We start from the raw sequence: 14507 nt of genomic DNA, 5'->3' as shown, positions 1-14507 counted from the left end.
TCTGGGGAAGGAAATGGCAACCCACTCCAGTACTCTTGCCTGGAAGATCCCACGGACAGAGAAGTCCATGGGGTCACAAAGAGTCAGAGACGACTGAGCGACTTCACTTTCACTCGTTACATACACGCTTCATGAGAAAAACTGGTTGCTGCAGAGTTTATCCTCTTTCACATCTCAAGATAGTTTTTTTCTACCTTTGCTTTTCCTGTTCCTTGCCTTTATTCTTTGTGGGATCTATCTATAAGTATGTTTTCCCTAAACCAGCTATTTGGAAGAATTTAATATGGGCAGGGCCCAGAGCCAAGTTCTAAGCGCATAGGAATTTTCTGTGTGAGCCAAGTTCGAGTGTGAGCATTTCACCTTTCTTCCGGGTGGTAGTCTGTGGGCATGAGGTCCTCACTCGGCCTGCTGCCTTTGCAACCGTGAACCCAACCAGGCCCCGGGATGTGGCCACGCTGGCAGGGAGCGACTTCAGCCTAGAGAGCTGCCCCACAGGCGTTTACGTGGGGCTTTCTGCTCTGTGCTCCATCTCCCCCTCCCGTTTTCAGCAGCCCTTTAAAAGCTACCTATCAAGGCTTCTCCTATTTTTATGGAAGTTCATTTTTCCTTAGCCTCTGTGAGCTGGCTTCCTCTCAGGTATGTTTTAGATGTTTGCTCCCTCGGGTAACTGTTGTGCTGATGGAGTAAGAGGACATGTTGTAAACACAGCGGCTTCTCAAACTACAGGCTCACGATGGACGGAAGGTGGCTGGTCCCCTTGATAACTTCTTCCTTCCGCTCTTTCAGGTAATTACAGCTTGTGCAGAGGCCGCTATCACATGTTCTGCTGCCCTTGCTGTTCCTGGGAACTCCGACTGTACAACAGTCATCAGAGCCTTCCCCTGCCCATCCTCAGACACACAGGGATGCGTCTCTGTGCACCCCGTCAGCCCAGATCACATACAGCTACCCACGTAGAGTCACCACATGTCACTGGGGGGTCACTTGGAGGATCTAAGTGAAACAGTGGTTGAATGAATGGAGTTTTCCACACTTCTCAGTGTTTCTAACACTTTAAGGGGACAGACGATTCTATTACCTGGTCATCAGGTAACAGTTTCACAGGTTACCAGTTCTGGACCTCTCTACCACCACCCACCCCAGCACCCCTTCATCCCCAGAATCTAATCTTACTGGAAAGATTTAGTACTGAGAGCACGTTCGTTTCTTCCTACCTTCTATTCCCCAGGTTTAACGACCTCCTCCTGCGATGCCGGGAACTGGACACCTGGACACAAGATCTCGCCCTTCCAGCTGTGGTGTGGCTTTCTGGCTTCTTCAACCCTCAGGCCTTCTTAACAGGTAAGAGCTGGGGTAGGGCAGCCCCTGATGCTGATGGAGCCATGCCACGAGCAGAACCCCAGCCTCATGTCCCTGGAGCTGCTCCCCTGCCCTGGTGACCCGTCCTCACGCGGCGGCCACTGCCAAGGAAAAAGGACACCAGGCAGGACGGGAGCAGCCAGGTGGGTGGAGTGTGGGTCACCCAGAACACGTTCTCCATCGGGGCCCACAGTCTCACGCGGCTGTGCTTGGCCGCGGTAGTTAGTGCAGAAGCAAACCAACCAGCCAGCGGCACTCGGGCATGGCTATTCCACTCAAGCGCCATCCACAAAACTGGCCTTTGTTCCACCCCTTCTCTAGTGCAGCCTGGCAGGTAATGCCCCGAACACCCCATGGGACCACAGCTCACTTTGGGTGGACACTGCTCAATGGGGGCTCCAGGGAATCTTATGTATATGACTTCCTCCTGCTCACACCTGTCCCTCCTCCTCCAAAAGCGATCATGCAGACCACGGCTCGAAAGAACGAGTGGCCACTGGACAAAATGTGCCTGACTGTTGACGTTACCAAAAAAACAAAGGAGGACTACGGGCATCCCCCTAGGGAAGGCGCTTACCTCCACGGGCTCCTCATGGAAGGTAAGATGCCCCCAGGAGCACATGCAGGGTTATCACACTTAGAACCTTTCTCACTTGGGTGCAAGTTGGTATTTGTCCTTTGCTTATTAAGCCTGGTGGGCTACAGCCCAGGGGCTCATAGTCAGACACAACTGAGCAACTAACACACTACTCCATTTCTCACTCACACTAGTGCTTACTTACCTCACTTCTGGCTTTCAGATAATTTAAATGGTAGGATGTGTGTCCAGTGGGAGCCAAATCTGAATGAAGGTAAGGATTGCGATTGCTTATAGACTTATATTAAATCTACTTCTTATGAATCTGGGGGACGGGGTAGAAGACGGAACATTTTCCACTCACCCATGCATTCATCTTATCTTGTAAACATTTCCTCTTCTCCTGAAAGGCTCTTGGAGAAAGCGTTTCCAAGTCTCTGCCAAGATGCTCCTTATCACTTTACAGACCCGAACTTGAATTAAGAAGGTGCAGTAGGAAGGGAACGTGGTGAACTGCAGATTTCTTACACTGTCCACTAGCATGCAGATTCACCATTTTTTAAAAGGAAGGACAAACTAACTTGCTTTATTGGGTCTGGATTCTCACAGAACCTGTTTTCATGTAAGTTTTACAAACCTTTTGAATTCAAATGATTTAGTTTTGTTCACAGGAAAGTTCGGGGGTAGCTCGGGAGCATGAGCCTATGCTTTTGAGGAGGGAATGGCAGCCCACTCCAGGATCCTTGCCTGGAGGATCCATGGACTGAGGAGCCGAGTGGGCTACAGTCCATGGGTTGCAAAGAGTCGGACACGACAACAAATCTTGCTTACAGTGTCTGCGTGGCTCCCAGTCACCAGGTGATGAACCCTCCTCCCATCTTGCCAAGGAAGCCACTGACACGCAGCAAAGTGACAAAACCAGAACATTTATTGCCTACACCAGCACGCTTGTAACCCGTGTCTCTCCTGCAGGAGCCAGATGGGACAGCCAGTCAGGAACCATCGTGGAAGCCCGCCTCAAGGAGTTAAGGTCCGCGATGCCAGTCATCTTTGCGAAAGCCATACCAGTGGACAGACAGGAAACCACACACACGTACGAGTGCCCTGTGTACAAAACCAAAAGGAGAGGCCCCCACTACGTCTGGACCTTCAGGCTAAAGAGCAAAGAAAAGGCGGCCAAGTGGGTCCTGGCGGGCGTGGCTCTGCTTTTGGAGGCCTGACGTGGCCCTGAGTCCCCCTGGCTTGGCCGGAACACAAGCAGCGCCTGTCGTTGCTCCTGGGCGTGGTAACGTATCCCACTGGGAGGCATAACATATTCTGGCTTATGTAACTTTTGAGAAAATTAAATGTGCATTAATTTTTTTAAACACCGTCCTTGTAGAGAAGGGGGACAAAAAGAAGCAAATGTAGAAAAAACATGGGAAAGGGACATATTTTCAATAGGTTTCCCCAGTACCCCTCTACTGCCCCATCCTGCAACAAGATTAGTGCAGCTCACGGTTTCATCAAAATCCCACTGTAACTCAAAAAGCAATTTGGCTGGAGTGTCCTGGTCCCACATGGGATTGTAGTTTTTATAGATATTAAACAAAAATCTCTAAATTAAATTTGCCTTTATATATTCTTTTAAAATACAGAAGCCATGGGCCCCAGGCAGCCGCCTCCAAGGCCTCCAGTGTCAGTAATGTGACAGTCTACTTTTGGTTCAAGTTTTAACAAAAACAAAACTCTAGTTGCATGGTTAATTGCACTTTGTAATTTAGAGGAGCATTCTTCAATATAAACATCCAACAACCCAGAGCAGCTTAAACTATGGGGTTTGAACTATGGCCACTCATGATAAACTCAAGGGGGTGTAACCCCTGTAACGACCTGGCCTCCAGTTACTGTCTGGGAGATAAAGAGCTGCAATGCTGCGTTTCCTCCAGGACTTACCTGGAACTTTACTCTTTTAAACTGTGATTTTTAATCATCTGCAGATACTTTTAATAACTCAACATACAAACAGGCCTGTGTATAATATATGTATACAGATTCCTCTCTCATCTTCCTGAGAAATCTTTTGAAGCGTATAAAAACAATCTTTAAAAAAAATAAGCATTTAGCTCTACAAAGAATTTCTGTATAAAAAGAAATCTTAGGCACAAATGGCATGTCTTGGAGTGCTCCACAGTGAGCGGGCTGGTTCTTCTCTTAATTGTCTTCCACCAGCTGCTTTTGTAAGCTGAGAAGAAAGAGGAAGCATTAGGGGCACAGAGGCAGAGACACAGCAGCATCCCCCAGGGCACCACAGCCAAACTGCTCTCCCGACACAAGGTCAGTCTTCACTCCGGTCACTGCAGGCAGGCTCACCTCAGCCCCACATCCCTAAACCCATCTCCTCATCCCAGCGCACAAGCCTCCTCTCTCTGTCCCAGAGGGTTAGAAGAGCTCTTTGGTCTTCACAGCTTTCCCTGCCCGCCTTGTAGGCTCTATGACTGTTTGTGACATTCCCGACACACACAGATCCCGCACAGCCGGCACTCGAGGTGGCTTCTAAGAGTCAGGCTGAGATGAGGCACCCCGGGCCCACCTACACAGTCTTCCCCTCTCCTGCTCCCAGGACTCTCACCCTCCGTTCTGATTTGCGAGGCTTACCTCTCCAGGTACTCCTTCACGTTGTTATAACCATAAAACTTGGCCAGGTGAATGAGGATGCCTGTGGCACAGCGGCCGTCGCGCCTCCGGCAGTAACTGCAGTTGCAAATGCCCCGGCAGGGAGGGCACACCCAGTCCTGGGGGAGCAGAGGGGCCGCAATGTCCCGTCAGCGACAGGCCAAGATGACGCCCTGACCAAGCCCGGCTCGTCGGGCCTCACCCCCAGTCAGCTCGTCCTTCACCTTATGACGTGTACTACCGTCTCCTTCCTCTTGCCTGTTTCAAAAAGGCCCAGAAAGGTGGACCACTCCGGATCACATGCCTGGGAAGTCAGCCCTGCTTTTCAGAGTACAGGCCTTCTCAGCTCACCTATGCAGAGCTGCAGTTCACGTTCAGCTGCAAACTGGGGACAGTCTACTTAGCCCTGGTCCAGCAGTGCAGTGGTTATGAGCACAGACTCTGCAGCCAGGTGCCCAGCTTCAAGGGCACACACGCTAACCAGCGTACTATGTATTATTTTACAGAGGGAACCAAGCTGTGGGGAGGTGTATGTACCTACCTCACAAGGTTAGAAGAGTAACAATGTACGTGAACTGCACTGACATGAAATCTCAGAGCCGTGGGGACACAGCGCCCTACAGGGCAATACCCCTGGCCTGGCCTGGCCCTGGGTAAATCCAAGCTAAGTGCCAGTGCCAGAGGAGAGGGGCACGCCTTCCCCTGTACAAACCATGACTCCAAGAAAGCTGGGCTCTGACCGTGGAAAATGAAACACACTCTTTTACCGTCCTGTGTGTTCTTTCTAGAAGGAAAGTCTCTTTTGCATTTCTGCCAGTCTCAAGAAGCAGGAGGAGAGGAGAGTGGTAAGGGGGCTACAGGTCCCTGCCCAAGGGCCCCAGAGCCCCGGCCTCAGCTCGTTCCCTTCACAACATGGCTCGGGACGAAGGCGCACACCGTCCCTACCGGGTCCAGCAGCGCCGACCTCACGTCCTCCCCGTAGCGGTTCCGCAGGCACGGCCCGCAGAACTGCCCTCGCACGCCGCCGCAGCTCTGGTTCCGACACACTGTCTTGGTGTCGATGGTCTTCTGCCGACACTGATGGCAAGTGTTACCCTGCGGGCGAAGACAGAGACTGGTGAGCATGGGGTTCAGAGGGGGCGCCCGGGGCCACGTGCATGAAGCTGCCCTGCCTCTCCTCTAGAATCGGGCACGGCTGTGTCTCTGGCCCAAACCCTGGTGCCCTCCGGGAGGCTGTGAGCACTCAGCTCTGGGGCCAGAGAATCCCAAGGACAGCCCGAGTCAGGAGCCTGGGAGAAACGAAATGATCAGGTGGGCAGAAACGGTGGGGGTGACTGAGTGATGACGGCGAACCCCCAGAGTATCACACGGCTCCAGCCCAGCTCCCAGCAACCTGGCTCCATTCAGGGTAAGACCTCCTGGTTTTAAAATGTTGGCAATTACATTGAAAACCTTTTAATACTATTTAAGACACTGTCCCATTATCTAAAAATGATGCAAAATACCACAAGCCATCCTCTACATCACCATTTAACAAACATTTAAAACATCTCCTACCTACAGAAGATATTCTGTCAAACTTCAGTTTCTGTTGGTTATATAAATACGTATGTTATTTATCTATTCCAATATTTCAATATATTACTATATGGTAAATATATTAACACAGTGTAAATATATTTCTATTGGTTATAAAAGCATTATTTTTTTCAGTGTTTAAAGCATAAAAACTACTTAAAATACAACGATAAATGTGATTTTCCAGACTATACCCTGCTTGCTACCCCCCAGAGAGCCCTCTCTCCTGACGAGGATACTGCACTAAGCCGTCTCCCCTTGCCCAGTTACAGCTGCTCCCGTTCAGAGCCCACCTCCGAGCCCTGGGGAGACAGATGCACAAGGGTCTAAGCCCAGACAGTTTACAAGCAGGCAGTTCAGGTACCAGTGCCTGGGAGTCCCCGTAAGAGTCACAGTGATGTCAATCAGCTGTTAGATTACTTTACCAGAACTTTATCATAGATTTTATCCCGAACAGTGATGGCCACGTTCTCCAAGTCCTCTTCAGTAATGTCCTCCACTGGCCGAAAAGAAGACACGCAGCGACGTCGGCGGTGCCCCTGGCATTTCCCCTGCAGAAACAGCCAAAGCAGAACTGCACATTAGATGCTCTGAGTGGTTAAAAAAAAATAGTAATAAAGTTTTAAACTCCTCAGAGCTCTAGGACCATTAGTATTAACTCGGTCCTTCTTTTATCTCCCTGAAATCCTTCGTGCATTTAGCCATTCATTGAGCTCCTATCCTTAGTGTCAAGCTTCCTGGATGGCAAGGTGACAAAGAATGACCAGAAACTCAGGGTCCCAGCCCTGGATGATAGTCACCAGCTATAAACTCTGCGGACTGGGCAATGACCCACACTGAACAGCCACAAATAGGGTCCAGAGTTTTTTGTTCCAGGCAGAAAGCTCTCAAACTCCCCATTCCTAACAAAAAGACTGAGATTCATCCTGTACGTTCCCAAAAGCAAAACCTTGAAGCCACCCGGAGCCATCATCACCTCCACTAGAGATGAACCTGGGGTCCTAACCACTGAGCTGCTCGGTTTAGGCACAGGACAGCCCTAATGGCTTAGAGCTTAGACCAAGTACAAGCTCAAATCCAGGGGTCCTTACCCAGGTGTGGCCACAGGAGCACCCAGGGCATCAGGGAGCTTGGCTGTCTCAGCTCCTGCAGACCTCCCGGGTCAGCCCCTCGGCGCCCTCACCAAGCCCCAGAAGACCATGATGAACACTCCCGCATGAGGACCACTGGCTTAGACAAAGCAGCATTGGTTCGTTATAGTCATAAAATACCCCACTCACTGTCTTCCTTCTTCTGAAACTGTAAAACTCTTCTGCGAACTTGGCGGCTGACACAGTGAAGTTTTCCAGGGCGAACTTCTCAGGGGGCCGCGCGCTCCGGGCCGGGTTGGTCCTCCGCGTGACCTGTCCCTCTGAGAAGGCCCGCCTTGTGGTCTTCTTCTTCTGCAAGGAGAGCACAGACACAGGCATGCAACTGTCTGCTTGCCAGAATGAAGGCCGTCTGGCCATGGAGTGAGTGAGTGTGTGAGTGTGTGTGTGTGTGTGTGTGTGTAAATACTGGAGACAGTACATACAAGGAGTTCCACTTACAGAAGCTGAGTTCGGGGTTCGGACCGGGAAGAAATCAGGCATCGAGTTCAATTCCGCCAGTAACTGAGCAAGCTGAATTCAGAAAAAATAGAGTCTTGCATAAATATTACTAAGTCTACTTCAGCCAACAGGTTATCACAAGTCTTTGGAGTTTGTAGCCATGAAAAACCTGAGTAGTTTACGTAAGATCTGACGAGTCGTTATATTTTTAACCTCACATGTAATGATTCTTATCTCCTGGGTGAGATGCTGAAATTATCAGAGGAATAAAATCTATGTCTGTTCCCTGTGTATAAGGACCAGACACAATGAAAACTGTCCTGGAAGGATCAAGGCCTGGAGCACAGGGTTAGACTCAGGACTGCGCCACTAATTCGTAGTATGACCGTGGAACCTACCACTCTGCCCACCCGAATCAAGTGTCATCATGTTCAAAACAGAAAATGCCCAATTAGACCATTCTGACAGTTACTGAGAGCTCCAAACACTGATTCTTCAGGCTGGTTAATTTCTCATCAATGAAAATTTATGAAAATATTCCTAAAAATACCAAAACAACAAGCATTAAGTGCCAATCAAATAGATGTATGGGTGTCACTAACAAAATCATGAAGAACACAGTTCTCATGCGGAGATGCGGAGAAATACAATCCTAAAACTTTTCCTTAGCTAAAGACTACTATGCCTCTAGATAAACTTTACCCAAAAGTAAAATTTATATTAAAATTTGTATTTCCTTAAGTAACTTATTAGACATATTCTAAGACTGCACATACAGCATCATTATGCTTTTTTAAAAGAAAATAAAAAGTATACCAAAATACTAAAAGTGTTTGATAGAATTATTTTTTAAATTCTGTATATATAAAAATTATGAAGCAAACTAGTTACTGACCATATATAGAAAAACTGAATACACATGTATGGATTTATAAAGTGATTCAGAACTCCGTGGGTGTTTTAATGCCTAGACCCCTTTCGTTCCTCCCCTGGTATCTCCGAAGTGCAACAGCTAGGCTGAAAGCCGCCTGCCTGCCCGCACAAGTAGCTGTTCCGCGGGCTTCACGACACCCTATTTACACGTTGCTCCCTTCTGCTGGGACAGGCTTTTTTGTCTCTAAACCACTGTACATTTGCAACATAATCTGATCAACAGTAACTAGTGTGAGTCCAGGGCACCGTGGAAGGTCCTGGGAGTCTCTTCCCAACCCAGAGCTAGTCAGGCAATGACCGCTGCAAGTCCAGGAAAAGAGGAAGAACCCGCAAAACCCAGAGTAGGCTTCCTGGCAGAAGCTGCAGCAGCTGTGGAGGGGCGCAGCTCCGGGAGCCCGGCGGCGGCGGCCAGGACGCACAGACTCACCATGGCTTTGTTCTCCTTGATGTTCATGGTCCTCTTCAGCAGAGCATCCGAGCTCTCCTGGCCCTCATCCCGGGAGTCGTCCTCAGACTCAGAGGCAGAGTCCTCACTTTCCTTCTCCTGCCTGCAGCTGGTCTTCCTTCCAAGAATCATTTTTTTATTGTCCTGTAAACGTGACCCAGGAAACAGGGGCTCTGCAGAACCGTTCTTATCAGCTTTTTTTGCCAGTTTCTTGGTGGGGAACTGAAAGGCTACTCGAAGACCAATACTGCTTCTTCTAGGCCTGCTTCTTCGAGCTGTAGCCTTTTCTTCATTGTCATCTTCTTCCCCACTCACGAAAGATTCTTTACTGTCGTCACTCAAATCTGACTCCACAAGCTAATGAAAATGAGAGAAAGAACAAAGTGTCTATGGCAAACCTTCGCAAAGACACACTTAAAACCACTCTATTTTAGGAAAACAGTGAATATTTGAGTGCTGCTGCTGCTGCTAAGTCACTTCAGTCGTGTCCGATTCCCTGCAACCCCATAGATGGCAGCCCACCAGGCTCCTCTGTCCCTGGGATTCTCCAGGCAAGAGTACTGGAGTGGGTCACCATTTCCTTCTCTACTTGAGTGCTCCCCCTTCCTATTGGTCACTCCCGCTGAACTCTTCAGTTAAACACGTAAGTAGTTTGTTGGGACAAAAATCAAATAGCAGGCTGAAGACTTCACACTGTGGCCCAGACACACACACTGGCTGTGTTCTCTTCAGAGCATCAGGCTGGAAGCAAAACGCTGACCCACCAAGTGGGCACATCTGGGAGCCCAGCAATGTGGGAACAGTCAAAGAACAGGGTGTGCATGACCTAGGAGGTGTGTTCAGACAGAATAAGAGTGCTAAGTGAAAAACAAAATATCATCCTGCCCTAAATGCTGCGAGAGGATTCATGAAAAAGAGAAACAGAGGATAACGACTTCATTTTAGTGAAGTGACCAAGGAGCAGGTGGATAATCCACCATCGGGGGCAGTGGGGGAACCTTGTCCCCAGGACACGCTGGGTCCTTTTTCTAGGGCAGCCCGTCTTTCTGTAACCTGCAGGGCCAGGGGGTGCAATCGGGCAGACAGCTCTGCAGGGCCGCAGCTGCAGGCACCGCCCAGTCAGCTTAAGAAACTCACAGTCCCAATTTCAGTCTCCACTCAGTGTGGGTCTCCAGTATGAAATCATAACTTGGTTTTACACGGGAAAACACAGTAAGAATGGAAAGCAAGGTGACATCTCAGACGCAGAAGACTCAACAACAGCAGATGGGTTTCGATATTAAGACCCAGGTCATGGCCTGAGCATCTTTCCTTGACCACGGGCTGGACAGTGTAGCTTGGGGAACCTCTGTCAGGGGTTCCTGTAGTGAGGAGAACTTGAGAACAGCACCAGGAGGAGGCCCGGGATTCAGTACATGACTCTGCTTGCTCCTCAGTGTCCAACCCCACTCCACATTCCAGCTGGACTCAAAAAATAAGGCCACAGGAGGCGGCAAAAAGAGATGACATCCAAACCATGGGGTATGTATCAACGCACAACAAACCAAGCAGACTTAAGATTACACTGATCTGTTTCATATCCTGCAGTTCCCACGCTAGTAGCTGTGGAATTGAGAATGGTGAGCTGGATGAAGACACTGTTGGATGACTTCACAGAAGTGTCTTCCCAACTGGCTTTATTCATTTATCGTAATCGTCACTTAACCCACCTCCACGTCTCTACCAAGGATATGGAGCAGGTTACTACAAAGAACGGAAGCAGGGAAAGCGCGCACTGAACACCAGCCGGGACTCTGGCCTGAGGGCTGATGCCATAGCTGTGGAGGGGTCGCGTGTGGCCAGCTGACCCCTAGACACCAACACAGAGTCATACCCTCAAAAGGTGGTCTCACCACTCCTTACCAGGGCGGGAAGGGGGCTGGGCAGGGAGGCAACAATGCTTGTTTTCTCACTGAATTTTAAAATATGCAGGTGGACCTGCCCTGAGCTGTGAGTTATATCAGAGTCAACATAAACTGTCACAATTCACTCCCCAGATGGATAGATTCTGGAGAGGGGAGAGACAAAAAATGGACTTTGGGGCTAATTCACATTCCCATGCTGGAAACAACTTCTTTGAACACCCCGACATTACTTAGCTGAAGACCCAAGGTAATCATCTACTCTTAGTGATGTGTTTAAATTTGGAAGGACCGCGGTGTCTTGCTGGCAAGGAACTGCAGGCTTGCTGGCCAGCACACACATAACCTCTGTAAAGAAACCCTCGGGGCAGGGGGCTGGGGCCCACAGGCTGGCACCACTCTGTGCTGCTATTCACAGCAAAACCACCATCAGGGCTTTCGGGCTAAGGGCCCCCCTGGGAAAAGACAAAGGCCAAAACCACCCTTCTGATCACAGCATATTTGACCCTCTGCACAGGTTCCACGTGGGAGTGCTTCCCTGGGGACTCCTTAACATGACAAGCCTAAACTCCCTCTCCTTGACCTTGATACCACAGAAGGAAGTGGTGTGTTGATTTTCTGAGCTAAATGTATGCTGCTACTTTTCAGTTAGGAGAAAACACTTATGCCTTAAAAATCCAAAGGCCGTTCTTCAAAATTACCCTGACATTCAAATGCTGGTTGGCAGCAAACTGGCCTGAACATAGGGAATAAGAGGAAGAGATCAGCCATCAAGTCTCTTGATGGCAAAGTGCTGAGGGGTTCCCTTCGGAAGCAGGCAGGCCCAGGGTATCAGTATCAGTAAAAACCACAGCGTGATCCAAATCAAGGATGCACAGAGAGAACCCTCATGTTTGTACCACAGCTAAATTTCTGCCAAAGTAACTCCAAACCCAAGAACATTACTTACTGCACAACAAGAAATGACTTTCAGGAACTTGCTACTCTCGGACAGACCCTCCTCTTTTCAGAGAGAAGAGGTGCAAAACATCTGAACTAAATTCTCCGATAAGGACAGTAAGGGACGCCTGAGACACACACCCCCAAACTCCGAAAGTACCTGGGAAAGATAACTAGATTTCCCCTAAGAGCAGAATGGATCACTGGACCAGGAATTCACCCTGGAATAGCCAATTTTTACATTTTGCTAACTGGCTTAGAAGATGAACATGTAAGAAAAAGTAAAACCTTTTCATGTGTGAAGAGACTTCTTACAAGTAACAGTACAATTCAGAAACAGGACTAAAAATACTACAACCCACACTCCCTCACGTGGATAATTATTCCCATTACCTCTGGGTTACTATTAACATTGAGATCAGTCTGCGTAAATCCTTCAAAATCTTCCATCTCTGAGTCAGTGTCCTCTATAAAAATTCTTCTGAGCTCTTCTGTGAAGTATTTGGAATGGAAACGCACATCCTGCTAAATTGAAAACACACATACGTGTCATGGAAAAAAGGAAAAACAGAGGCCGGGGGCAATGGGAGTGACTGTTTAATGGGTACAGAGTTTCTGTCTGAGATGATGGAAACATTCTGGAAACAGACCATGGCGGAGGCCACGAGACACTGTGAAGGTGCTCAGGGCCGCTCAAGGGTCTTGCAGGCAGGACACTGGGGACTCGCCTGCACTTAAAAATGGTAAATCTTATGTATATTTTAACACAATAAACACACAGACACACACAAAATTTAGACCCACCAATTGAACAATTTCCAAAAATCAGAATGGCCACAGCCCGTGTCAGCTGGGTGACCAGTAAGGATAGATGGAATTCAGTTTTTCCCTCCAGCACGGGCCATTAGAAACGTCCACTTTCACACAGAACGGGAAATGTACTAGAGGAGATGACAGGAGAAAACCCAGCTTCCCCACACGCTGGCTTTCCCTGTCTAACAGGACCCTTCGGCTCCTCCGAGGGGAGACGACCCTTCACACAGAGCAGGCTTCCCGGCAGGGACAGGCTTCCACATCCCTCCCCGCCCACCGCTGAGTGGGCACAGTGGCTTCATCACCCACCACCACAGGGGACTGACGGATGAGCGCCAGCCCTCCCACCCCCAGAAGGCCCCTCTCTCGTGGGAGCTGAGAGGCGCCGCCACCCCCAGACAGCAAGTGAGCCCCAGGGAAGATGGCTCAGAAAGGACATTTAACTTTTTCTATCTTTTGAACTCACAGAAGTAAGTCGCAAACTTGAAAGAAAGGAGGGGGAAAGAATGAATCTCGGGACAGAACGGGGACCCACAAACCAGCCTCCTCCAAGCCGGCAGCCAAGCCTGGAGCCCGCGTCCCCAGCTGCCACTGGCGTCGCTCCCTCCCACACCCAATATAGCAGTGACCCCTCGTCACACCACTCTCGGCTGGAGAATCTCTCCCCCCACCGCCTTCTCCCTGACTTTAATTACATACTTATCTGAGCTCAGATAATCTCTGGAGAAAAATAGATATAATAGATGAGTGGAAAAAACTTCCAGGGGGACAGAGAAAGAAATGCCTATATCCAGCATGTTTTTTTAAGCTTAAAAATGTCTCCTATGAATTATTATGGGTAATTGGAGTGAGTGTGCTGAGCTAAATTATTTTGTTCCTTTGTTGATAGCTGTGGTGCAGCTGCTTAAAAAAAAAAAAAATCACCACAAAAGAGAAGTTTCTTTAAAGTGAAATTCAAATTGTGTTTCGGGGAGACCAGCATCAGAACTCACTGCACGGACTGTGTGCAAGCTCACGGGGCTTCTCTCTGGGGGACAGAATGGGATCGGGAGCCCATGCGGTGGGGGCAGGGAAGCACAGGCCAGGGTTTATCATGAAGGAAGAACGGTGCTTGTGGTGGGCTCCCAAGGAAACCCACCACCTCCGAGGGCAGGAAACACCTGGCCCGAGAGCCCCGGGCTGCTGCACAGGCTCCCGAGGGCTATGGGGCCCTGTGCATATTCACTGCCTCCCAAACATCCCTGCTGGGCCCAAGCGGGTCACGCCTGGGGACAGCAGTTCCCACCCACAGTCCTCTGGCTCCTCCAGTGCTGTGAACTAGTCTCACAGGCAGCGGTCAGCCAGGGCGAGGTCAGGACTTTGGTGGCCAGTTCTGATGGAGAAAACCAGCTCGGCCGCAGTCCTAAACCAAGGCTCCTGCTTTCACAGGGTGTGAAACCTGTCTTCAGCAAGGGTCTGTACGACGTAGCAAACAACCACTCCACACAGCCTCCTGCGTTGCTGGTTACAACCTTTACACAGCTCTCTGCTCTCCGAAAACTGGCTGTTATCTTTTAAAATCAGTACCAGGCAATATGTTATGGGCCTGGCTGACCTATATCTACCATGATAAAAACGTAAGCAAACGACAGATCAGAAGAGGAACTAACAGAACGGTGATGTTTTCCTCTTCTGAAGCTCACAGAACATGAAGAAACAGACTGGAAAGTGATGGCAGC

At 49.3% G+C, this 14507-nt stretch overlaps 2 protein-coding genes across 3 annotated transcripts in view; one reads left to right on the top strand and one right to left on the bottom strand.

Moving 5' to 3' along the window:
* Positions 1-3156, top strand: part of DNAH11 (dynein axonemal heavy chain 11) — a 371336-nt gene extending 368180 nt beyond the window's left edge. For both annotated transcript variants that reach the window (XM_070369750.1, XM_070369751.1), the window contains 3 exons: positions 1229-1341; positions 1818-1958; positions 2909-3156. In XM_070369750.1, the coding sequence (XP_070225851.1) occupies positions 1229-1341; positions 1818-1958; positions 2909-3156 (502 nt within the window). The remainder of the gene's footprint in view (positions 1-1228; positions 1342-1817; positions 1959-2908) is intronic.
* The window catches only part of CDCA7L (cell division cycle associated 7 like), a 43014-nt gene continuing 31352 nt past the window's right edge, over positions 2846-14507 (bottom strand). The window contains exons 3-10 of the mRNA XM_005901244.3: positions 12370-12501; positions 9119-9493; positions 7759-7830; positions 7450-7611; positions 6595-6720; positions 5537-5686; positions 4574-4710; positions 2846-4160 (exon numbers count right to left, since the gene is read on the bottom strand). Of these exons, the coding sequence (XP_005901306.2) occupies positions 4130-4160; positions 4574-4710; positions 5537-5686; positions 6595-6720; positions 7450-7611; positions 7759-7830; positions 9119-9493; positions 12370-12501 (1185 nt within the window). The 3' untranslated portion in view covers positions 2846-4129. The remainder of the gene's footprint in view (positions 4161-4573; positions 4711-5536; positions 5687-6594; positions 6721-7449; positions 7612-7758; positions 7831-9118; positions 9494-12369; positions 12502-14507) is intronic.

Source organism: Bos mutus, chromosome 4 (genome assembly GCF_027580195.1).
Source record: "Bos mutus isolate GX-2022 chromosome 4, NWIPB_WYAK_1.1, whole genome shotgun sequence".
NCBI classification, from domain to species: Eukaryota; Metazoa; Chordata; class Mammalia; order Artiodactyla; family Bovidae; genus Bos; species Bos mutus.
Note: the sequence above shows the minus strand (reverse complement) of the source record. Positions and strands in the feature narration are given on the sequence as shown.